The following is a 26912-nucleotide window of genomic DNA, read 5'->3' as shown; positions in this document are numbered from 1 at the left end:
TGTTTTCGGGCAAGTTGCTTATCTTCTTAGTGCCTTATTTTACTCTTTTGCAAAACATGATCAGTAAAAGAATCACTCGGTTCATAATATTGTGAGGACTGAATGTGATAATATATGAGAAGCATTAAGAGTAGTCCCTTGGTTCAAATAAGTATTAAAAATACATATTACTACTATTGCTCTAAAAGAAAAGAATAACTGAACCATGGATGCATTCTTAAACACACATATTCACCTGAATTATTCTGGAAGAGGAATATAGAAAATGTGTGCATCTTCTCACACATAAAGCTATCATTTCCTAAACATATGTCACTTGCTTCACATATAGCTAAAATTACCTAAAAATCCTAGCATTTCTTCCTTATATTGCTAAGAGCTAAATAATACATTGTATGCATGATAAATTAACTATTACACTATAAATTAATTAAAGATCGAGATATTAGTTGCAAAGTCCTAAGGAAGAAAGTCATAAAGTAATTTCGATACATTTCGTGTGGAAATTCAAGGGTGTCAGTATTTATTTCAACAAGTTTTACCTGTGAATCCAGTGCACATGTACAATAGTTTAACCAAGTTTCCGTCTAATCTCCATAGCGTTTCCCCTACCATGGCAATGGTGTAATCATGCCATCTAGTGGACGATCTACATCACTGCAGGTATACTTTTTGAAAATTTATAAAAAGCCTCAAATAAATTAACAAAATCACATTTTTATATTTGACATTTAAAATTTTAAATCTTGAAAGTGTATCTGAGGAGAATAATAGTGATTTTGTGATTTTTATGAGAATTATATAAACGTAGTATGAAAAATACAAGATATAAAAAGAATAAGTAAAAGGCCCAACTTTGGGCTAAAGTAATAAACAGGGCACACTTATTAATATAAATACGTCTTCACAAAGGAATAATAGAAGTTTGGTTAAAAGAAATGTTTCATAATAATTCATTAGCCATAACTTTTAATGTTGCATCAATTGGAAATCTATTTTAACATGTTCTTGTATTTAGACAAAAAAATCAATTGCAACAATAATAATATATTTTCAATGCAAAGAACAGAAAGATGAAATATAATATAATGTAATATCTTTCTATATATGCAAATATAAATACACACATGCATAGTCATTTTTTAGCATAAAAGAAGCAAGAAACCCATTATCGTTTGTTGTTCTGTAGATGATTTGTCCAAGATTAAAATCTGGCCAAGCCTGACCTAATGGCTAGAACCTCTAACTTCAAACACAGTGGTTTTGCTATCACTCAGTGTTGCCTCAGTAACTTAAGGCTTCTTCACATTGCAATTGTCAGAACTAGATGACCTAATATTTTCAATTGAAACATAATTATCTAAGATATATAGATATAAGTGATTTAGTTTCGAGCATTTTTCACATATAAGTAGGTAGGGTAGATAGATCCTTTTAAAGAAGCAGTGTTAAATACTAGAAAATCAAAGACACTGCTGAAAAAGGACACGTGAGAAAGGGAGCAAACGGAAGCCAAAAGGCAAGCCCATCCCAATATTTGTGAGGTCTGAGGCCTCATGGACCTCCCGGGCTGCAGTCCACTCACATCTTTTCCCACCCTGGCTGTATCCTACACTGTGAGGGAGCTAACACAAGTTACCTCTAAGACACCCCAGCTCACAAGTGCAAGCTCAGACCCCACCCTCCTATACACACCCCATTTCCACCCTCATCTGCAGGCCTCCGCAATTTGAACCAGGAATCTGGAATCTCGGTCACCTGGAATGTGTTAAAGCTTTGGATGGGCATATCACCTTGACCCTCAAGGATTCTCACCCTATGTGAAGTGGGAACTACAGAAAGACAGGAAGAATAGGATCCACTAAAGCAGCAGTCCCCAACCTTTTTGGCACCAGGACCAGTTTCATGGAAGACAGTTTCTCCATGGACTGGGGGGCAGGGTGATGGTTCAGGTGGTAATGAAAGTGATGGGGAGCGATGGGGAGCAGCAGATGAAGCTTCCACTCACCCACCACTCACCTCCTGCTGTGCGGCCCAGTTCCTAACAGGCCACAGACCGGTACCGGTCCATGGTCCGGGGGTTGGGGACCCCTGCACTAAGGGGTCTAAGGGTGGTACTGGCATACATGTGGTTTACAACAGGACATTTTTTAGGTGGCTAGAGATGGAGAAATGATGTGAAATGATGTTGTCAGAGGATGTCTTCATGATCAACATTTTTCTTACACTGTATATCCCAGGGTCTTGCTCTAGAATGGAGAATATCAAACTTTCCATGCAAGCAAGAAAGACAGGTTTCTTTAGGTTGTTATCCTGGTGTGCTTCTATGTGTTGTGACCCATGAGCGTCTCAAGTGCAGACTTAACCTCTCTGACTTGTGATATCAACTATGCAAACCAATTTTTCCTTCAAAAGAAAGTCTCTTCAATAAGTGATGCTGGGAAAACTAGACAGCTACATATAAAAGAAATTAAAACATCCTCGAACACCATATACAAAAAAAAAACTCAAAATGGATTAAAGACCTAAATTTAACACCAGATACTGTAAAACTCCTAGGGGAAAACACAGGCAGAATACTCTTTGACATAAATCTCAGCAATATGTTTTTGGATCTGTCTCCTAGAACAATGGAAATAAAAGCAAAAATAAACAAATGGGATCTAATTAAAAGCTTTTGCACAGCAAAGGAAACCATAAACAAAACAAAAAGACAACCTACAGACTGGGAGAAAATATTTGCATACGATAATACCGACAAGAGACTCATTTCCAAAATATATAAACAACTCATACAGTTTAATATTTAAAAAAACCACACAATCCAAACATGGGCAGAAGACCTAAATAGGTATTTCTCCGAAGAAGATATACAGATGGCCAACAGGCACATGAAAAGATGCTCAATATTACTAATTACTAGAGAAATGCAAATCAAAACCACAATGAGGTATCACCTCACACCAGCCAGAATGGCCAGCATTAAAAAGTCTACAAATAACAAATGCTGAAGAGGGTATGGAGAAAAGGGAACCCTCCTACACTGTTGGTGGGAATGTTAAGTTGGTGCAGCCACTATGGAAAACAGTGTGGAGGTTCCTCAGAAAACTGAAAATAGAACTATCACATGATCCAGCAATCTGACTCCTGGGCATATATCCAGAGAAAACTCTAATTCAAAAAGATACATGCACCCCAATGTTCATAGAAGCACTATTTAAAATAGCCAAGACATGGAAGCAACCTGAATATCAGCAGATGAATGAATAAAGAAGATGTATATATATACATATATATTCATATACATGTTTATATATATACACATACATGTACACAAAATGGGATATTACTCAGCCATAAAAAAAAGAATGAAATAATGCCATTTGCAGCAAAATGGATGGATCTAGAGATTATCGTATTAAGTGAAATAAGTCAGATAGAGAAAAACAAATACCATATGATATCACTTATATGTGGAATCTAAATAAATGATACAAATGAACTTATCTACAGAACAGAAATAGATTCACAGACATAGAAAACAAACTTATGGTTACCAAAGGGGATGGAGAGAAGATAAGTTAGGCATTTGGGATTAATGTGTACACACTACTATATATAAATCAGATAAGCAACAAGGACCTACTGTACAGCACAGGGAACTATATTCAACATCTTGTAATAACCTATAATGGAAAAGAATCTGAGAGAGTATATATACATATATTACTGAATCACCTTGCTGCACACCTGAAACTAACATAACATTGTAAATTAACTATATTCCAATTTTTTTAAAAAAAGAAACACAACAACAAAATATATGATGCTTCAATCTGCAAGGAGCATAAACTTGCCAGTAATATATGGGATTATTTTATTATATGCAGGCATATGTATATACTTACCATGCTGTTCATTTTTGAAGATGATGAACCTGCTCTTTGCTTTCTTAGACTATTAACTTCTTCTACATTTCCATCTTTTGGTTTCAAAATCATCCTGCTACTCCCTGCAGTTCCTTCTGATGAGGATCGCAGTCGCCTCTCTATAAATCTTCCTTCACGGTATGGACTGAGGCTACTGGCAAGAACTATTTAAAAAATAAATAAATAAAAATTAATATAAATGCTTAAATGTAGTTTTTATAAATGTTCCATTGAAAGTAAATGGGAAACTCTTAGGGTCATTCAATAAGTCTCAATCACAGAAAACTTTTTGAATTAGTAGTAGTACTTTACTTAACTATGTAATCACTTTGAAGCCTCTAAAACGTTCTAGTCATCCTCGGCTTCTTCATACCTCACATAAATCATATAAGCAAATACTATCCTCATTACCTTCAACTGTATACAGAATGTGATCACTTCTCACCACCTCCCGCATTAACTTCCTGGCACAAACTCGATCAGGGCTTGCCTTGGTTACTGCAATACTTCCGAATAGCTTCCTGCCCCTGCCTACTCCCACCTGCCTCTCCCCAACCAATACACAATCTATCTTCTACAAGGTAACCAGAATGATACACTTAAAACATAAGTGAGATTGATCACGATCACTTCTCTAATCTTAAAGCTGATGTGTTTCCAGTGGGCTACCAGGTTCCACATGATATGACCCTACTCCGGACCCCCACACAGGGGGCTTCCCATTGCTCACGTCTTCATCTCTCTAACCATCTTCTACTGCCCACCAGCCCCTTGTTCACTCTGCTTATGGCATACTGGACTTCTTGCTGTTTCTACAACATTGCAGGCATGCTCCAGCCCCAGAATCTTTACCCAACACCCTTTGTACTGATATACTCCTCCCAAATAGCTGTAGGGCTTACTCCCTAATTTTTGTTAATATGTTACTTTGAGCAATACCCCATTCACTGTACGTAAAAATGGAAACTAAAAACAAAGAACTATGAGAAAGAGAAATTAAGAAACTCATCCTTAAGGTTCTCTTCCCCTAGAACCACCTCCAGTACAAAAATCTGTCGGAGAAAGAGAATCAGTAGGAGACCTATATTAAGAAGATTTATTGCAAGGAATTGGCTTATGCATTCATAGGGCTAGCTAGGCTGCGCCTCAAGGCATGCGGGATCTTAGTTCCCTGACAAGGGATCGAACCTGTGCCCCCTGAAGTGGAAGCACAGAGTCCTAACCACTGGACTGCCAGGGAATTCCCGAACACCTTTTCAAAAATTTGTAAAGATCCACCAGAGGGCAGACAGCAGAAGCAAGAAGAACTACAATCCTGCAGACTGTGGAACAAAAACCACATTCACAGAAAGATAGACAAAATGAAAAGGCTATGTACCAGAGGGCTATGTACCAGAAGAAGGAAAAGGATAAAACCCCCCAAAAACAACTAAATGAAGTGGAGATAGGCAACCTTCCAGAAAAACAATTCAGAATAATGATAGTGAAGATGATCCAGGACCACGGAAAAAGAATAGAGGCAAAGATCGAGAAGATGCAAGAAATGTTTAACAGGGGCTTCCCTGGTGGCGCAGTGGTTGAGAGTTCGCCTGCCAATGCAAGAGATACGGGTTCGTGCCCCGGTCTGGGAGGATCCCACGTGCCGTGGAGTGACTGGGCCCGTGAGCGTCCGGAGCCTGTGCTCTGCAACGGAAGAGGCCACAACAGTGAGAGGCCCGCGTACCACAAAAAAAAAAAAGAAATGTTTGACAAGGACCTAGAAGAATTAAAGAACAAACAAACAGAGATGAACAATACAATAACTGAAATGAAAACTACACTAGAAGGAATCAATAGCAGAAAGACTGAGGCAGAAGAACGGATAAGTGACCTGGAAGACAGAATGGTGAAATTCACTACCGTGCAACAGAATAAAGAAAAAAGAATGAAAAGAAATGAAGACAGCCTAAGAGACCTCTGGGACAGCATTAAACACAACAACACTTGCATTATAGGGGTCCCAGAAGGAGAAGAGAGAGAGAAAGGACCAGAGAAACTATTTGAAGAGATTATAGTCAAAAACTTCCCTAACATGGGAAAGGAAATAGCCACCCAAGTCCAGGAAGCGCACCGAGTCCCATACAGGATAAACCCAAGGAGAAACATGCCGAGGCACATAGCAATTAAATTGGCAAAAAATAAAGACAAAGAAACATTATTCAAAGCAGCAAGGGAAAAATGACAAATAATATACAAGGGAACTCCCATAAGGTTAACAGCTGATTTCTCAGCAGAAACTCTGTAAGCCAGAAGGGAGTGGCATGATATACTTAAAGTGATGAAAGGAAAGAAACAACAACCAAGATTACTCTACCCGGCAAGGATCTCATTCAGAGTCGATGGAGAAATCAAAAGCTTTACAAACAAGCAAAAGCTAAGAGAATGCAACACCACAAAACCAACTCTACAACAAATGCCAAAGGAACTTCTCTAAGTGGGAGACACAAGAGAAGAAAAGGACCTACAAAAACAAACCCAAAACAATTAAGAAAATGGTCAGAGGAATATACATATCAATAATTACCTTAAACGTGAATGAATTAAATGCTCCAACCAAAAGACACAGGCTTGCTGAATGGATACAAAAACAACACCCATATATATGCTGTCTACAAGAGAACCACTTAGGACCTAGGGACACATACAGACTGAAAGTGAGGGGGATGGAAAAAGATATTCCATGCAAATGGAAATCAAAAGAAAGCTGGAGTACCAATATTCATATCAGATAAAAGAAACTTTAAAATAAAGAATGTTACAAGAGACAAGGAAGGACATTACATAGTAATCAAGGGATCAATCCAAGAAGAAGATATAATGATTATAAATATATATGCAATCAACATAGGAGCACCTCAATACATGAGGCAACTGCTAACAGCTATAAAAGAGGAAATCAACAGTAAAACAATCATAGTGGGGGACTTTAACACCTCACTTACACCAATGGACAGATCATCCAAAATGAAAAAAAATAAGGAAACAGAAGTTTTAAATGATGCAATAGACCACATAGATTTAATTGATATTTATAGCATATTCCATCTGAAAACAGCAGATTACACTTTCTTCTCAAGTGTGCACGGAACATTCTCCAGGATAGATCACATCGTGGGTCACAAATGAAGCCTCAGTAAATTTAAGAAAACTGAAATCATATCAAGCATCTTTTCTGACCACAACACTATGAGATCAGAGATTAATTACAGGGGAAAAAATGTAAAAAACACAAACACATGGAGGCTAAACAATACGTTACTAAATAACCAAGAGATCACTGAAGACATGAAAGAGAAAATCAAAAAATACCTACAGACAAATGACAATGAAAACACAACGATCCAAAACCTATGGGATGCAGCAAAAGCAGTTCTAAAAGGGAAGTTTATAGCTATACAAGCCTATCTCAAAAAACAAGAAAAATCTCAAATAAACAATCTAACCTTATACCTAAAGGAAATAAAGAAAGAATAACAAACAAAACCCAAAGTTAGCAGAAGGAAAGAAATCATAAAGATCAGGTCAGAAATAAATGAAATAGAAACAAAGAAAATAATAGCAAAATTCAATAAAACTAAAACCTGGTTCTTTGAGAAGATAAACAGAATTGATAAACCATTAGCCAGACTCACCAAGAAAAGGAGCAAGAGGACTCAAATCAATAAAATTAGAAATGAAAAAGGAGAAATTACAACAGACACCATAGAAATACAAAGCCTCCTAACAGACTACTACAAGCAACTCTATGCCAATAAAGTGGACAACCTGGAAGAAATGGACACATTCTTAGAAAGCTATAACTTTCCAAGACTGAACCAGGAAGAAATAGAAAATATGAACAGACCAATCACAAGTAATGAAATTGAAACTGTGATTAAAAATCTTCCAACAAACAAAAGTCCAGGACCAGATGGCTTCACACGTGAATTCTATCAAACATTTAGAGAAGAGCTAACACCCATCCTTCTCAAACTCTTCCAAAAAATTGCAGAGAAAGGAACACTCCCAAACTCATTCTATGAGGCCACCATCACTCTGTAACCAAAACCAGACAAAGATACTACAAAAAAAGAAAATTACAGACCAATATCACTGATGAATATAGGTGCAAAAATCCTCAACAAAATACAAGCAAACAGAATCCAACAACACATTGAAAGGATCATACACCATGATCAAGTGGGATTTATCTCAGGGATGCAAGGATTCTTCAATATATGCAAATCAATCAATGTGATACACCATATTAACAAATTGAAGAATAAAAACCATATGATTATCTCAATAGATGAAGAAAAAGCTTTTGACAAAATTCAACACCCATTTATGATAAAAACTCTCCAGAAAGTGGGCATAGAGGGAACCTACCTCAACATGCCATATATGACAAACCCACAGCAAACATCATTCTCAATGGTGAAAAACTGAAAGCATTTCCTCTAAGATCAGGAACAAGAAAAGGATGTCCACTCTCACCACTATTATTCAACATAGTTTTGGAAGTCCTAGCCATGGCAATCAAAGAAAAAGAAATAAAAGGAATCCAAATTGGAAAAGAAGAAGTAAAACTGTCACTGTTTGCAGATGACATGATACTATAAATAGAGAATCCTAAAAATGCCAGCAGAAAACTACCAGAGCTAATCAATGAATTTGGTAAAGTTGCAGTATACAAAATTAATGCACAAAAATCTCTTGCATTTCTATACACTAATGATGAAAAATCTGAAAGAAAAATTAAGGAAACACTCCCATTTACCATTGCAACAAAAAGAATAATATATCTAGAAATAAACCTACTTGGGGAGAAAAAAGACCTGTATGCAGAAAACTATAAGACACTGATGAAAGAAATCGAAGATGATACCAACAGCTGGAGAGATATATCATGTTCTTGCATTGGAAGAATCAATATTGTCAAAATGACTACACTACGCAAAGCAATCTACAGATTCAATGCAATCCCTATCAAATTACCATTGGCATTTTTTACGGAACTAGAACGAAAAATCTTAAAATTTTTATGGAGACAGAAAAGACCCCGAATAGCCAAAGCAGTCTTCAGGGAAAAAAGCAGACCTGGAGGAATCAGACTCCCTGACTTCAGACTATACTACAAAGCTACAGTAATCAAGACAATATGGTACTGGCACAAAAATAGAAACACAGATCAATGGAACAAGATAGAAAGCCCAGAGATAAACCCAAGCACCTATGGTCAACTAATCTATGACAAAAGAGGCAAGGATATACAATGGAGAAAAGACAGTCTCTTCAATAAGTGATGCTGGGAAAACTGGACAGCTACATGTAAAAGTATGAAATTAGAACTCTCCCTAACACCGTACACAAAAATAAACTCAAAATGGATTAGAAACCTAAATGTAAGACCAGACAGTATAAAACTCTTAGAGGAAAACATAGGAAGAACAGTCTTTGACATAAATCACAGCAAGATCTTTTTTGATCCACCTCGTAGAGTGATGGAAATAAAAACAAAAATACACAATGGGACCTAATGAAACTTCAAAGCTTTTGCACAGCAAAGGAAACCATAAACAAGAGAAAAGACAACCCTCAGAATGGGAGAAAATATCTGCAAATGAATCAACGGACAAAGGATTAATCTCCAAAATATATAAACAGCTCATGCAGCTCTATATTAAAGAAACAAACAACCCAATCCAAAAATGGGCAGAAGACCTACATTTCTCCAAAGAAGACATACAGATGGCCATAAGCACATGAAAAGCTGCTCAACATCACTAATTATTAGAGAAATACAAATCAAAACTACAATTAGGTATCACCTCACACCACTTTGAATGGGTATCATCAGAAAATCTACAAACAAGAAATGCTGGAGAGGGTGTGGAGAAAAGGGAACCCTCTTGCACTGTCGATGGGAATGTAAATTGATACAGCCACTATGGAAAACAGTATGGAGTTTTCTTAAAAAACTAAAAATAGAATTACCATATGATCCAGCAATCCCACTACTGGGCATATACCCAGAGAAAACCATAATTCAAAAAGACACATGCTCCCCAATGTTCATTGCAGCACTATTTACAATAGCCAGGTCATGGAAGCAACCTAAATGCCCATCAACAGACGAATGGATAAAGAAGATGTGGTACATATATACAATAGAATATTACTCAGCCATAAAAAGGAACTAAATTGGGTCATTTGTAGAGACGTGGATGCATCTAGAGACTGTCATACAGAGTGTAGTAAGTCAGAAAGAGAAAAACAAATATCGTGTATTAACGCATGTATGTGGAACCTAGAGAAATGGTACAGATGAACCGGTTTGCAGAGCAGAAGTTGAGACACAGATGTAGAGAACAAACGTATGGACACCAAGGGGGGAAAGCTGTGGGGGGGTGGGGATGGTGGTGTGATGAATTGGGCGATTGGGATTGACATGTATACACTGATGTGTATAAAACTGATGACTAATAAGAACCTGCTGTATAAAAATAAAATTAAATTAAATTAAAAAATTTAAAAAATAAAAGAAAGAGAAATTAAGAAAACAATCCCATCTACAGTTGTATCAAAAAGAATAAAATACCTAGGAATAAATTTAATCCAGGAGGCAAAAAATATATACACTGAAAACTATAAAAGACATTGATGAAAGAGAATGAAGAAAATAAAAATAAAGAGATATTCCATGTTCATGAATTGGAAGGATTAATATTGTTAAAATGTTCATACTACCCAAAGGGATCTACAGATTCAATGCAATTCCTATCAAAATTACAATGACATTTTTCACAGAAATAGAAAAAAAATCCTAAAATTTGTACAGAAATAAAGAAGACCCCAAACAGCCAAAGTAATCTTGATAAAGAAGAACAAAGATGGAGGCATTACACTTCCTGATTTCAAACTATATTACAAAGCTACAGTAATCAAAACAGTATGGTACTGGTGTAAAGACAGACACATAGATCAATGGAATAGAAGAGACAGCCAAGAAATAAACCCATGCAAATGTGGCAGTTAATTTTTGACAAAGAACCCAAGAATATATAATGGGGAAAAGATAGTCTCTTCAATAGACAGTGTTGGAAAATGGACAGTCACATGCAAAAGGATGAAACTGGGACCTTATCTTATACCACACACCAAAATCAACTAAAATTGATTAATGACTTGAAAGTGAAGACCAAAAACTGTAAACCTCCTAGAAGTAAACATGGGGATAAGCTCTTTGACATTCATCTTGATAATGATTTTTTGGATTTGATATCAAGAGCAAAAGAAATAAAAGCAAAAATAAACAAGTAGGACTACTTCAAACTAAAAAGCTTCTGCACAGAAAACAAAATATATATATATATATAAAAGAAAGAAATAAAAGACAACCAACTGGACCAATTGGATGGGAGAAAATATTTGCAAATCATATATCCTATAAGGGGTTAATATCCAAAATATACACAAAATTCATACAACTCAATAGCAAGAAAAAATTTTAAATGGGCAAAGGACCTAAGTAAACATTTTTCCAAATAAGACATACAAATGGCCAACAAGTACATGAAAAGGAGCTCAACATCCCTAATCATCTGGGAAATGCAAATCAAAACCACAAGGAGATATCACCTCACTTTTGTTAGGATGGTCATTATCAAAAAGGCAAAAGACAACACACGTTTTTGAGCATATGGAAAAAAGGGAACCCTTGTTCACTGTTGGTGAGAATGTAAACTGGTGCAGCCACTACGGAAAACATTATGGAGGTTCTTCAAGAAATTAAAAATAGAGCTACTATATGATCCAGCAATCTTACTTCCGGTAATATACCCAAAGGCAGCAAAATCACTATCTCAAAGATATATATGTACTCCCATGTTCACAGCAGCATTATTCACAACAGCAGAGGTCTGGAAACATCCTAAGTATGAGAAAAGAGGAATGGATAAAGAAAATGCAGTATCTACATACAATGGAATATTATTCAGCCTTAAAAAAGAAGGAAATCCTGTCATTTGTGACAACATGGATGAATCTGGAAGATATGCTAAGTGAAATAAGCCAGACAGAGAAAGACCAATACTGCATGGTATCACTTACATGTGGAATCTTTTTTAGAAAGCTGAACTCATAGAAACAGAGAGTAGAAAAGTGGTTGCCTTGGTAAAAGGGTACAAACTTTCAGTTATAAGATAAATAAGATCTGAGGATGTAGTGTATAACAAGGTGACTATAGTTGATAACACTGTATTGTATAAGTGAAATTTGCTAAGAGTAGAACTTAAATTTCTCAAAAACAAAAACCAAAAAGGTAAATATGTGACATGATGGATGCATTAACTAACTTGATGGGGGGGGAATCTTTTCACAATGTAACATATATCAAATCATCACTTTGTTCACTTTAAATATACAATTTAATTTGCCAATTATACCTGAATAAAGTTTAAAAATGCAAACTACAATCACACCCCCCACTTCCTAATACTCTTTTCTGCTTTAAACTCATCCTCAGCAGTTATTACCATCTGACATTTATTTATTTGTGTATTAATTATCTGAGTATTCCCAGTAGAAAGTAAGCTTCATGAGGAAGGAATTTATTCGTTTTGTTCATTGCTATACCCTTAGTGCCTAAAACAGTACCAAAACAATATTTGTTGAATGAATGAATGAATGAATGAATGAAACTGTTCTGTTTGGGCTCATCTATGGGTTTAAAGACTCTTGGCTAGAACCTAGTAAGTCAACATATGGCAGTTTTTTTCAGTAACTTTTTAAGCCAATGAGTAAAAGTTAAATTGCCAGAGAGGTCAACATTCCATTAATAATTCTGATATGAATGTACACCTAGCACATTCAGATGTATATTAAATACTAGCTTAAACTTATTTCACAATAAATACAGAATAAATTTAGTATTATGGAATTTGGCAACTCTTTCTTACATAAAATACATTTGTCTAAATGGCTTTAAAACCTTGAAACTTCTAAATTATAAAATCTTTATGAATAGCAGATGAATATCTCCTATTGATGAAAATGAAGAATAGTATGCAACCAACTTTTCCTTTTTGATATTACCAGCTTATTTGCCTGTCTCTTTCTATATTACAAGTTGTAGATACTATGAATTATCACCTAATGTCCAGGAACAGGCATCATGGTGTCAAATTCAGTGAAATTAATGTGTTAAATGGCTTGCAATTAGGATCTCAGCCAACAGATTAATAATCAGTAAGATAACTGTTGGTCATTCCCTAGTTTCCAAAGAGATAAATATTTACTCTATTCAGTTTGACATTGAGGCAAGTCACCATTTCTAAATAAGAATTAGATATAATCAAAATAATTACACTTTTACCTTTTTGGGTGCAATTTTCTAAAAAAACTGCCTACATTCTAATCTGAGGTCCACCGTTTGCTAACAATGTGATTTCATGAAGTTATTTAACTTAATCCTAAACCTTAGTCATTAATAACTTCCACATCTTTGGTTAGTACTAAATAAAACAGTGCATGCAAATTGCTTAGCACATCTTTGGGTACATAGTACCATCATCATTATCATTCTTATAATTATACTATAGTTAAAGAATTAAGCAGGTATAACTAAATCCCAAAATACAAGCAAGGTTACCAAGATAAAAAAAGAAAAAAGTAGGCAGATGTGTAAAAGTGATTTTGTATCAAATATGAAAAAATATGAAGACAGCTGGAAAATTAAGTCATGCATTTAAAACTGTAAAATTGCTATATTCATGGAGAGACTAGTTAGGTAATTCAGATAAACTTATGATTCTTGACATTATATAATATATAATTTCACTGATTACAAATTTTATTTAATATTTTAGTATTATTCTTAATGTTTTGGAAAGAGCCTGGGTCATGACATGTACTACAACCTAGTCATTAAGAGCCTGATCTTTGGATTGAGATAGTTGTAATTTGGCTGTGCTACTTACCAGCTGTATAATCCCTTGGTCTCAGTTTTCTCATGTATAAAATGGGGAACATACTAGTGCCTACCTCATAGGGATTGTATCCTAAACAATTACTTATGAACTCTGTGACTTTGGACACATTACTTAACCTATCTGTGCTCTAATCATCTTGCCTGTAGAATGAGTTAGAATAATAGTAGTGATTTCAATCACTTCCAGATTCAATAAATTAATGTATCCATAGGGCACAGAACAGTAAATGGACATATTGTTGGGAGAACTATTAGTGTTAGTAGTAGTAGCAAAAGCGGAAGCAGTGGTAGTAGGAATCACAGTACAGAAAAAAAAAGAATAAAAGATGTCAAATACAGCCAGTAGGTATTATATATTCAACAATTCTCTTGAACTGAATTTTATATTGAAAAACCATGTTTTCTGTTAAATAACAGACTGGAGTAAATCAACCTTCCCTCCCTCTTTCTGTGCCAAAACATGGATCCTATTTAATAATAAAAACTTTGTTAAAATAGGAAAAATAATTTAAGTTATATGTATTTCTTTTATAATGATTGTGTCTGGGCTATATCTATTCTTTAACTAGGAAATACCAATACTCTATCATGAACTATAAAAAAAGATGGCCCTTATCTCAGATAAAGCCACATTGCAAATAAAATTAATTTCCTTCCATTTTCTTCTGAGGGTCAGAATCTGAATTACACAACTAAGAAAAATAAGTAACATGGATGAATTACATTTTCAGCATGATACGAATGAAGTAAGTTTAAGCAGAGAAATGATTTGAGACAAATTATAAATAGAAGACTAAAGAGTGAAAACTAAGAAAAATGTAGTTTCCATGAGATAGAATAAGAAAATTGAAGAAATAATGAAAATTATAATTCATATCATTTATTATACAGAGAAAACATCATACCTTTGGCAGGATTTGCATCGTATCCATATGATGTTTTGTTTAAAATATAATGATCACCGGAAGAGGGTATTATCCTTGAATCTGAAATTGGATGGATCCCTTTAACACGTTCAGCTATTGCTTTATGTTGCTCATAAAATCCAAGTTTCCTTGGGGAGCTTGTTGTCAGCATTGTTTCACCATTTTGTATCACCATATGGTCTCCTCTTCTTGTATCTGCTGATAGGTGAATCTCTGAGTCACTCGCATTCACAGCAGGTAGTTCAGTGATTTGCAATAACACTTCCTTCTGATTAGCAGCAGAGGTTTCTGGTAAGGATTTAGATTCAGTGCTACACCGACCTTCTAACCTGTATTTCCCAGGAGACATAATTGCACAGGGAACAGTTCCCATAAGGTCTATTGTTGTCTTTGTAGCAGCAGCAGGATTGGGAGAAATCTGAGAGGTAGAATCACTGTGGCCAAAGTTCTCACAGTGGGATGCCATGCTTCCACTTTTAGGAAATGCATCTGCTTCAGACACAGAATCTTCAGTCAAGGCTAAGAACTCTGAAGGTGTCTGAGCTGTAGTAAAATCAGCAGAAAGCAGTGGAGATTGTAAAGAGCTTCCCGCCCGTTCTGTTACATCCACAGAACACGATGGAGAACCTCTTAGTAATACAGGTTCCCTCTCTTGGTACTGTGCAATTTCCAGTGAGAATTCAGATTGTTGTACCAATGAAATGGATTGGCTCTGTGGAACTGGCTTAGAAAATTTATAGTGAGATGAAAAAGATTTAGTAAGAAGCTTCTTTGTTGACTGCTTAACGGAACGGCGAGTTTGTTCTTCTGTGAATCCAGAATCATCCCCCTCACTTTTTCCAGAACTTAGGCAATTTATAAAGACATTCTTATTAGTTGAGTGCTCCTTTTCTCTTTCAAAATCCTCTGTCAAAGATCTTGTTATCTTCTTATTTCGTGAACTGCTAAAACCAACAGAATGTCTTCCCCTGGTTTTAGTATGTTCTTCCAAACTCAGTTTTTGCATACTGCTGTGACCAGGTTGAGCACCATTTGAAATACTAAGGTTCTGGTTGGTAGGTTCTTGCTTAGGTTCACTCCCCTTCTTATGATGGAAGCTAATGGAAGGAGTACGGAAGAGGCTCCTGCGTTTACCTGTACTACCTGAGCTTGAGTTAGTGCTGGAAGGAGATGAACTGTGGACACCGACTGTATTACTGGAGGAGGGTGAAGAAGGAAGAGAATCATGTTTTCTGCTAATGCTCCTTCTGAATATCGGCAACCGGGAGACCAGAGTAGATCGTCTTGATCCGGAGTCCCCCATTGGGACTCCAAGGCTTGCACTGTGATAGCCAACTTAGCAACCTGAGAAAAGTTAAAACAAATAGAACAAGTTAATAGAATTCAATTATAAATAAGATATTTTAAAACATAATACTGGTTTTTCATTCATGACACAGAATTTGTTATACTAAAATAATAAATAGTAAAATTCTGACAAAGAATTTTCTGAATTTCTGTGTAGCAAAATATCCAATAATTTGTATAGAAATTTTATAATGGTGCCACAACTTCACAATGACCAAGAATATTTGAAGTCTAAATTTTTATTGGGAGACACGAGATTACTATTCAAGACTCAGCCTTACTACTCACACCAGTTCTATAATTTGGTAAGTTGTTTAATCTTTTTATGTTTATTTATTTAGATTTAGTAGGCACATGACAGCCACCATCAATGCTCTCTGGGTAAAATGCCCCACAACTGCCTCTGTTGGCCAGCACCAGATGTACCATGGGGCTCAACAAGTAATTGACCTGAGCTTAACAGAACCACAGACCAGACTAAGGTATGACCTGACCCTAGAATCTCTATTCAAAGAAAAAACCAATTGGAACAGATTCTTCCCCTTCAATTATGATTTAGTAAGTTTAGAGATAATTAGACCACTGGCAGAGGAAAGTAAACTACATCATAAAGGATCTAAAGTAGAGTTATAAACAAGATAAAGTTATGAGGAAACCACAGCCATGAGTTGAAGAAAAGACAAATGAAAGCTAATTCAACTGGTAATGCTAAGACAAGTGGAGACTACATGCAGAGAAAAGCAGAAGCATAGAAAATTTATGAACCATATTAATGTCAGGGTATTGATGATGAAGACAAAGAAGGATGAGGAGAAGGTGGCAGCTGCAGTTCATTAATTGTTATGCACCAAGTACTTGAAACAGGTTATCTCTTTTAATGCTTGTAACTATAGAAGTAGATATTACTATGGTCACTTTACAGCAGAAAGATAAGTTGCCTATGTCACTCAGCTGATAAGTGCTAAAGCAGGACTAAGAAACTAAGCATTATCTAACCACAGGGTCAGTTCATAATCAGCATGGTATACACTGCTTTCACTAGAGTGAAAAGCCAAGAGCTTAGGCTGAAGGCCCAGATATGTTTCCACTTCAGAAATTACTAGTTGTATGGTAGATCTTTCTCTTACGGTGACTGCTATTTTTCACTGGTTTTTATAATGTGCCATGATTTGTTTCCTATATTGTTTTGTTTTGCTTTGTTTCTAAATTTTACTTAATTCCTTAACTATAATGTGCACACCCCCGCTTTGTCAACTTGAATCATGCTGTTTCTTTTTGTTATTTATTGCAACCAAAACTATCTAACATAACAAATACTACATAAAATGACAGGCCCTCCATTTTATCATTCTTGCAGATAAATTATTAGATTGATCAAGTAAAACACTTTATGTCCTTGAGAAAGTGTATGACAAAAATGGAAAATATTTTCTCTTTCACATATGCATTTTTAAATATTTGATATTTTGTTCTAAATGATATAAAATCAATTTGTCTTTCATGATTTTTATTGGATGATCTTTAATTGCACTCACTGAATTTGAATTTAAATCAAACTATGTTTGAACCACTTCTAAAACATTTAAGTATCCTTGCAAGGCTTTAGCTGAAGAAAGCTTAAAATACAAAGACATTTTAGTTTGTGAAGTCTTTCATAAATTAAAACTATCTCATTTTCCTCCCAGATTAGATGTTCTGAAATGGATACAAAAAATAATACAATTTTGTTTACACTTTCACTCTTACTAATGCTTTAATTAACATCATTCTCAGCTGTGATTTTTTTATTTATAGGCAAGATTTATCTCCATTTAATGCCCAGTGAATAATTTTGCTCTAATAAGAGCATTATCAACCATAATGATTTGCAGCTGGTGGTGAACCTATGGCCTTCAATGTATTCATGTCAAGATATTTAGCATTATTTTTGAAATATCTTCAGAATTTATGTATACTGAAATATTTCTTGACCTTTTTTTAGTATTTCTTACACTTGTATCAGCAATCAAAAATAAATGAGTGAATAAATCCCACGTCTCTTAGGCAAGTATTCAAAGGATTTAACTAATGAAAAATTTTCAGAAAAAAGAATTACAATAAAATTCTTAATGAAAACAACCAGACTTCCGTTTACAGTACATATGTGCTACTAATATATCTGTCTTAATTTAAGTAAAAACATCATAGATACACAGAGATATTTATACATTGAATGGGATGACATGGAATAGATATAAAATCTATTGGAGATAAAAATCTTTTGTTTCACTTTATCTGCAGATAGTCTTTTAAATGAAGTTCTTTATTCCAGCTAAATGAGAGAGACAAAATATCTATAGGTTGGAATTATCCATATTTTTAAAAGACTTTAAAATCTATGTCTCATATTTCATTCGCCAATTGAATTGATTACTACTTGCCACTTTCTGTTCACTTTCACCATCAAGGCATTAGCAGATGTAGAACCATCTGCTTGGAATGCCCTGCCAGCAACTGTGATGTGGTAAAATTCCTAGTTCTACAACATGGTCCCTTCCAGAATGCCATCTCTGATCCCCCTTCCTACTCTCTTCCATTTTGGACTTAGCACTCCTCCTTTATGCATCCTCAAGTATTATCTTACATAGTAAACATCTGTTTATCTATCTGACTTTACTATTTTACCTTAAGCTTTTTTTAAATTAATTTTATTTTTGGTTTCATTGGGTCTTTGTTGCTGCATGCGGGCTTTCTCTAGTTGTGGCGAGCAGGGGCTACCCTTCGTTGCAGTGCACGGGCTTCTCATTGCGGTGGCTTCTCTTGTTGTGGAGCATGGGCTCTAGGCGTGTGGGCTTCAGTAGTTGTGGCACACAGGCTTAGCTGCTCTGCGGCATGTGGAGTCTTCCCGGACCAGGGATCGAACCCATGTCCCCTGCATTGGCAGGTGGATTTTTAACCACTGCACCTCCAGGGAAGTCCCTACCTTAAGCCTGTTAATGGCAAAGGCCATTTCTGCTTTGCTTTGAGACCCCAGGTGCCTAATACACAATTAGTACTTATAGAGTCAATGGATTTCATAAAATGAAGTTTTCACTTGAACACAACGGTATTTCAAACACAAACATATTTTCTGTCTCACTACCAAAAATGAAATGCTACAATTTTGAGGTTAATTATGTTGAATTACAACTTTTAGAATCATGAGTTAACTGAAAGTCTTTCAAACTGTAAAATCAATATCTACAATTTGCTAACATTTGAAGACAATGTTAACGAGTTGAATAACAATATATCATCAAATCAACTTCAACTTATTCATGAAAGACAAATACAATATTACAACATGATAATTTATTTTTATTATAAATTTATTATTATAACAATTTCCTTTAATTCCTTAGCAAACCTTGTACATATTTTCATATATTTTTATAAATTTCCAAATCAGATAAAATATATTTTCTCAATTCTCATCTAATGTTTCTTGGTTCAGAAGTCAGAGTCACTTTAATCATAACAGATCCTAAAAACATACAGGCTGAATTAGACCTGCCCATAGTCCAGGGACCTTTATTACCATAAATATTTTCTTTGGAAAAACAAATTCTGTATGTAAGAACAGTGTCTTCTAATTATACTTCTAAAGCTGTCTAAACAAACAAAACTTATACTAACTTGTAGACAATACTACCTCCACAGATGCAGACGGACTGTATTAGAAGTGGTATGAAACTCAGTTTGATCTCAACTGAAAAAATAGGATCCTTTGTTCTTGAGCACCACGATTTAACAAAAAGCTCCCAGAAAGTACTTTATTCAGTGATCTCTACAACCTTAGCAAACACACTATCATTTCCCTTAATAGAGCACCACATTATATGGCAGACCTATTCTGAAAAAAATTGGAGCTGAATTTCTTAATTTTCATGATTGAGAAAGATGTAAATTCTAGTTCAAGGGGTTATATGGATCATTAATTTGTTACCTATTTAATATTAGAATAAAAGTAAAATACCTTAAAGAAGTAAGATACACTGAAAAAAATTATACTTTTTTTCCATAATTCCAAAGGCATTAACCAAGACATAAAATAACCTTGAAGGGTTTCACAGCTATCATCTTGGAAACTGATCACCATATGCAAAAACAGGTATGTCTATCTGCGCAGGTAAGAGAAACAAAACAAAACCCCCTTAATCTTTTTCTTTCCTGTCATTTTTCTATTTTCCTAGAATTTGGACAGCCCTCATATTTTTTCACTGTGAGCCAAAGATGATGAAGGGACCTGATGTCCCACATCTGAGATAGTACTGAATAAAATTAGTGGTATATTATTGCAAAAACAAGCCTACACAAAGTACCCTTTACACAGACATGCTATCAGCATAAAAAAAATTTTGGTTTCAAATCCAAGCTCTGCCACTTACCAGTAGCATGAATGAGAACACAGATAATAATTATTTTATAGTGATTTTTCTTTAAGGATGGAAGGTACAACATCACAAAGAAACTTAACACTCTGCTTGGTACAGAGTAAATTTGCACTTTCTTTCTTTTTTAATGAAATGCATTCAAGCAAGTGGTGCATGATGGTACAGCACATAGAGTGATTATGAAAATGAGCTACTTTTCAAAATCTGCCCCAATCACTGCTTAAAAAATCATCAAAAATTTTGGGGGGAGGTGGAGGTGTATAAATTGGGGTCAGTATTCTAACCCCTTATGATAAACATCCCTAAAGTATACATTTTTATTGGAATTTAAGAACAATGACCAATATTTGAAGTGTTTGTGGGGAATGTTGCATAAGTTAAATACAGTCTCAGTTCTATTCTCTCTGAGAAAAGATATCAGAAAATAACCAGAGACAGCCGAAATGACCACACTTAAAAGAAAATCAATGATACATGGTGAAAATGGAAAAAAAGAAAGTTCACAGAAACCAAATACTCTCTAGGTAACAACTTTCAACATTAAGAAAGCAATGGCAGAAAACAAATCATATGTAAACATATCAAAGGACACTGATGAATTTTCACCAAAATTAAATAGATAATAGCTTGAATAAGCTTCCAAGTCAATCTTATCTAATTATGTCATTTTGATGCAAATTTAAATGAGTCCTGATAGGTGTTATGGCTTAGCTGGAAAGCCCTCCAGCTCAGATTCTTTCTATTACAAAGCTCATGCAATCTACATTTCAATAATCTTTTTTTTTTTTTTTTTTTTTTTGCGATACGCGGGCCTCTCATTGTTGTGGCCTCTCCCGTTGCGGAGCACAGGCTCCGGATGCGCAGGTTCAGCGGCCATGGCTCACGGGCCCACCCGCTCCGCGGCACGTGGGATCTTCCCGGATCGGGGCACGAACCCGTATCCTCTGCATCGGCAAGCGGACTCTCAACCACTGCGCCACCAGGGAAGCCCCAATAATCTTTTTTATAAAATTGAAGTATAGTTGATATGCAATATTGTGTTAGTTTCAGGTGTACCACAAAGTAATCCAGTTATATTTATATATTTTTTAGATTGTTTTCCATTATAGGCTATTACAAGATATTGAATATCATTCCCCGTGTTTTACAGTAAATCCTTGTTGCTTATCTATTTTATATACAGTAGTGTGTATCTGTTAATCCCATACTCCTAATTTTACTTTATGATGTAATTTATCTTTAAATGTATTTCTAAAATGTTTTATTGTTTTCATTTAAATAAATATGGAACTAATAGAGGCATTTTTAACGATAAATCACTGACACACATGGACAAGGGCTACTTCAACCAGCAGGGTTAGTGAGGACAATATGAGATACATTAAAAGGATGACTGATCAGGACCAAGTGGGTTATTGATTGGTCACAGGGAAGAGAATGAGACTGTCAGTCAAAGACAGCAAAAGTTAGAAATCACATAATTGATTGGATGTTTAATTAACAATTTATTAAATTTGCATATAATTTAGCCACACTGAGTACAGTAAGTTATTTTCAACAATAAAGAAGAAAATAATACAAACAAATAACTGCTTATATCAGAAATGCTTGCTTATATCAAAATGATTTGACCCTAAAAATTGCATGTAAGCAGAGATAGGTTGTCCCTTATTGGATCTGTAAATCAATAAATCAATCTCCTAGGTAAAAAGAGAAAGAGAGTGCATGGTGCTAAATTGCATGATAATAGGAACAGTTACAATAGGGAAGGGGAATACATTTCAAAGAGATTATTCTAGCAGGAGTTAGGGAAGCCTATGCATTCCTTGTCTGAATTAATAGAAGGACAGGGACCATAATACATATTTAGAAAGACATGTAATCTTGAAACCCAGCCAGATATAATCTCAGTTCTTCACTGACCAGAAGAGACAACACAGGGAGAAGAGAAACATAGAAAGAAAGAATGGATTTTGACCAGAAATTAGACAGAAGTTAGTAGTGAAAGAAGAAAAAAGTCTAAAAGTCATATCTACATGTGACCCAGGCTTAAGTAAATAATGAGACTACATTTATACTTAAAGAACGTTATAGTTTATGTTCTGGCATTTATATACAATGAATGCATAACTGTTAAGAAAGAAGACTCTCATGCAAAAATATCTCTATTTGATTTCAGCATTACACCTAAGAGCTGTGTGACTTTAGAGTGGCTTAAAAAGTTATTTAAACTCCTTGAGCTTTCACGAGGATAATAGTTGCAACTATCTTAAAGATTTTGTGATGATCTAATAAGTAAAACCAAAAAGCACTTAGAACAAGGTCTAGCACATGATAAATGTTTAATAACTATAAATTATCAAGAAAAATTAACCATACTTGTACTATTTCACAGCCAAGTACACTTTAACTAGCTTATAACCTCCCACAACTTCTCTCAGCTGAAGTTCTAATTCTGTCTACTAGTAGACAAATAATACTGTCATTTCCAGTCAATCTTGAATAGGACAAAAAGGAAGGTTAGAAGCCAGAGTACCCATATGTCAATGGGCTTGGGGCTTGGAATTAATATGCTAATTAATACACATATATATAACTGCCTACATTCATTTCAATTTTTTATTAAGTAAATATTAAGTTCCCTTATTCAGTATTTTTTTTACTTTCAACAAAATAATCCAGACTTAAAGAAGCAAATAACTGACAATATTATGAATATGCAAAGACTGTCTCAGACCCTGAACATGATTCTCAAAAGAATGAATTTGATAAATTTGTTGAACAATGAAAATGTCATAACAAGTATGCAACTTTAGAGAGGATAGCACACATCCAAAAGTATATATGTTTGTTAATAAAGAAAATTTTATTACTTCTTACATTGGAGAATTTGGTTTGGTCTTAAAATATTATTTTGGAAAAAAAATTCCTTGCAATGCTGTAGGTTAGGTTTCTAAGAAACAGAGCCTAAGCAAGGAATTCTTTTTTTTTTAAACATCTTTATTGGAGTATAATAGCTTTACAGTGGTGTGTTAGTTTCTGCTTTATAACAAAGTGAATCAGCTATACATATACATATATCCCCATATCTCCTCCCTCTTGCTTCTCCCTCCCTATCCCACCCTCCCTATCCCACCCCTCTAGTTGGTGACAAAGCACTGAGCTGATCTCCCTGTGCTATGCGGGTGCTTCTCACTAGCTAGCTATTTTACATTTGATAGTGTATATATGTCCATGCCACTCTCACATCGTCTCTGCTTACCCTTCCCCCTCCCCGCATCCTCAAGTCCATTCTCTATGTCTGCACCTTTATTCCTGTCCTGCCCCTCGGTTCTTCAGAACAACTTTTTTTTTTTTTTTTTTAGATTCCATATATATGTGTTAGCATACGGTATTTGTTTTTCTCTTTCTGACTTACTTCACTCTGACAGACTCTAGGTCCATCCACCTCACTACAAATAACTCAATTTCGTTTTGTTTTATGGCTGAATAATATTCCATTGTATATATGTGCCACATCTTCTTTATCCATTCATCTGTCAGTGGACACTTAGATTGCTTCCGTGTCCTGGCTATTGTAAATAGAACTGCAATGAACATTGCGGTACATGACTCTTTATGAATTATGGTTTTCTCAGGGTATATGCCCAGTAGTGGGATTGCTAGGTTGTATGGTAGTTCTATTTTTAGTTTTAAGGAACCTCCATACTGTTCTCCATAGTGGCTATAACAATTTACATTCCCACCAACAGTGCAAGAGGGTTCCCTTTTCTCCACACCCTCTCCAGCATTTATTGTTTGTAGATTTATTTAATGATGGCCATTCTGACTGGTGTGAGGTGATACCTCACTGTAGTTTTGATTTGCATTTCTCTAATGATTAGTGATGTTGAGCATCCTCTCATGTGTTTGTTGGCAATCTGGATATCTTATTTGGAGAAATGTCTATTTAGGTCTTCTGCCCATTTTTGAACTGGGTTGTGTGTTTTTTTGATATTGAGCTGCTTGTAAATTTTGGAGATTAATCCTTTGTCAGTTGCTTCATTTGCAAATATTTTCTTCCATTCCGAGGGCTGTCTTTTCGTCTTGTTTATGTTTTAGCAAGGAATCCTTATTCAAGCAATTTATTAGAGAATTACTCTCAAGAGAAGGTAAGGAAAGAAGGCATGATAGGACAGGGCTAAAGCTAATAAAGGATGTGGCTGAAAATGGCATCTAGCTTCAGATGAATCCCCTGGGATCTGTAACACTTATTGATACCTCGAGACAGTGGCAGGTCTTCTGTATTCCCTGCCAATCAACTATTTGTAGATTTCTCTAAGGAATGGGAAAAATATTTGTAACATATAAAACAGGCAAAGGATTGATATCTGGAATATACAAAGAATTCTTATAAATCAGTAAGAATAAGACAATTCAAACAAAAAAATAAATGGGCAAAGAATATGAACATGCAAATCCCAGAAGATATACAAATTACCAGTGAATATATAAAAATATATTGAAACCCGTTAGTAATTAGAGAATATAGAAAGAGCTCCTACAAGCCAGTAAGAAACAGACAACACATAGGAAAAAAGGTAGCAAAGAATATAGACAAGAATTTCATAGAAGAAACACAAATCACTAATCAACATATGAACAGATATTTTAACTCCATTATTAATCAAGAAAACCACAGATACTATTTTTCACCCATAACATTTTAATACTAAATAATATCAAGTTTGAACGAATGAAGGAGTACCTATAGACAATTATGAAGAAGTCCAAATTGTTAAGATCATTGTAGAAAATTATGTGTCAAAATATCAAATTAAGTAATTTCACTTCTCAGCATTTACCCTAGAATAATACTCACATATCTGCACACAGACACATGAGAAACATATATAGAGACATTCAAGTCAGGTTTATAACAGTTGAAATTAAAAATAATATAAATGTCCATTAATAGGAGACTTGAAAAAGTAAAATATGGCATTATCTATTCCACGGCATAACAGACAAGAACTAAACATATAGGGTAAAACATATTATCTGACAAAAAAAATTCCAAGGCATTTAATTAATAAGATCAAGTACCTGATATGTTATATACAATTTATGTAAATTACAGATGTATTATGAAAATTTTAAAATAATAAATATTCTACAGATTCATATGTGTGTAAATGCATAAGAAAAAATCTGGAAGGATGTACTTCAAAGTGTGAACAGGAATTATCCTTGAAGAGGGCTTTTGTACTGGGGGTTGTCATCAATGGGGGCATCAATGTAACAAATATTATGAAGTTTCAACAATGAAAATAAATTCATGCATTACTTTTATAATTAGAACTTACAAAATTCAAATTAAAATAGTATAAAAACATATGGCCTATCAAAATTACATAATTATAGGCATGTAAATGTATTAAAAGTAATTTGAAGGGTATACAAAAATTAATAAAGTAGCTGCCTCTGAAAGAGAATGAAAATGTGGGAAATTATTTTTATAAAAATAATATGACCAAATATGACAAAATACAAAAATCAATTCTGAGTGTTTTAATAAACTCTTCAAATCTTTTAAATTGTAACACACAGTATTGAAATAAATAAGACCTACAGAAGTGCCAAGAATCCTTACATTAATATAAAGACTTTGTATTTTTCATGAACCTACATTCTTAACACTAAAATTCATGTTTTATGTGACCATCAGTCCAAAATGTATGTTTATAAATTGAAATTTACTTTTCTAAAAACTCAAATTCTATTTTATTTCACTATTGAAAGCTACTTCCATCCTTTTAAAAAAACTCACTATTCCTTTACCATATGATAATTCATCTAACTGTTGTCAGTGATAGTTCAGACACAAATAATGTGTTCCAGGCTTTTCACAATCTTTTTAACGTTTTAGTATTTCCATAATACAAACATTAAACCACCACAGATTATATAGTTGGCTAATAAATTGGAATTATATGATTTGGAAACATGTGACATTATGACTTTTTCTCATTAACAATAAATTGATGCCATTATATAATTCTTTTGAAGGCTAGTAAACGAACCAAACAAGTCGGTTTATATTCCCTTACTTCAAAGGAATGCTTCATTTAGACATTTATAACAGTTTGTTTTCTAAATACTAAAATCACTGGATTTGCCTCAAATTTATTTTTTTACTAAAAAGAAAATTACCAAGTTTAAAATAAATAACCTGTAGTTGTGCAAACATACCAGCAGAGGGTGCAGAAGATCTTCCTTTATAGCAATAAAGTCAATTTTTTTTCTTGTA

The 26912-nt window shown here is 34.6% G+C and overlaps 1 protein-coding gene across 4 annotated transcripts in view; it reads right to left on the bottom strand.

Annotated features, from left to right (window-relative positions):
- Positions 1 to 26912, bottom strand: part of CCSER1 (coiled-coil serine rich protein 1) — a 1210612-nt gene that overhangs the window by 1035583 nt on the left and 148117 nt on the right. For all 4 annotated transcript variants that reach the window (XM_060094716.1, XM_060094688.1, XM_060094698.1 and 1 more), the window contains exons 2-3: positions 14844 to 16208; positions 3909 to 4093 (exon numbers count right to left, since the gene is read on the bottom strand). In XM_060094716.1, coding sequence (XP_059950699.1) covers positions 3909 to 4093; positions 14844 to 16167 — 1509 coding nt within the window. In that variant the 5' untranslated portion in view covers positions 16168 to 16208. The remainder of the gene's footprint in view (positions 1 to 3908; positions 4094 to 14843; positions 16209 to 26912) is intronic.

The sequence above is a fragment of the Mesoplodon densirostris genome, chromosome 1 (genome assembly GCF_025265405.1).
Source record: "Mesoplodon densirostris isolate mMesDen1 chromosome 1, mMesDen1 primary haplotype, whole genome shotgun sequence".
Taxonomy (NCBI): domain Eukaryota; kingdom Metazoa; phylum Chordata; class Mammalia; order Artiodactyla; family Ziphiidae; genus Mesoplodon; species Mesoplodon densirostris.
This window is presented reverse-complemented; position numbering and strand designations above follow the sequence as displayed.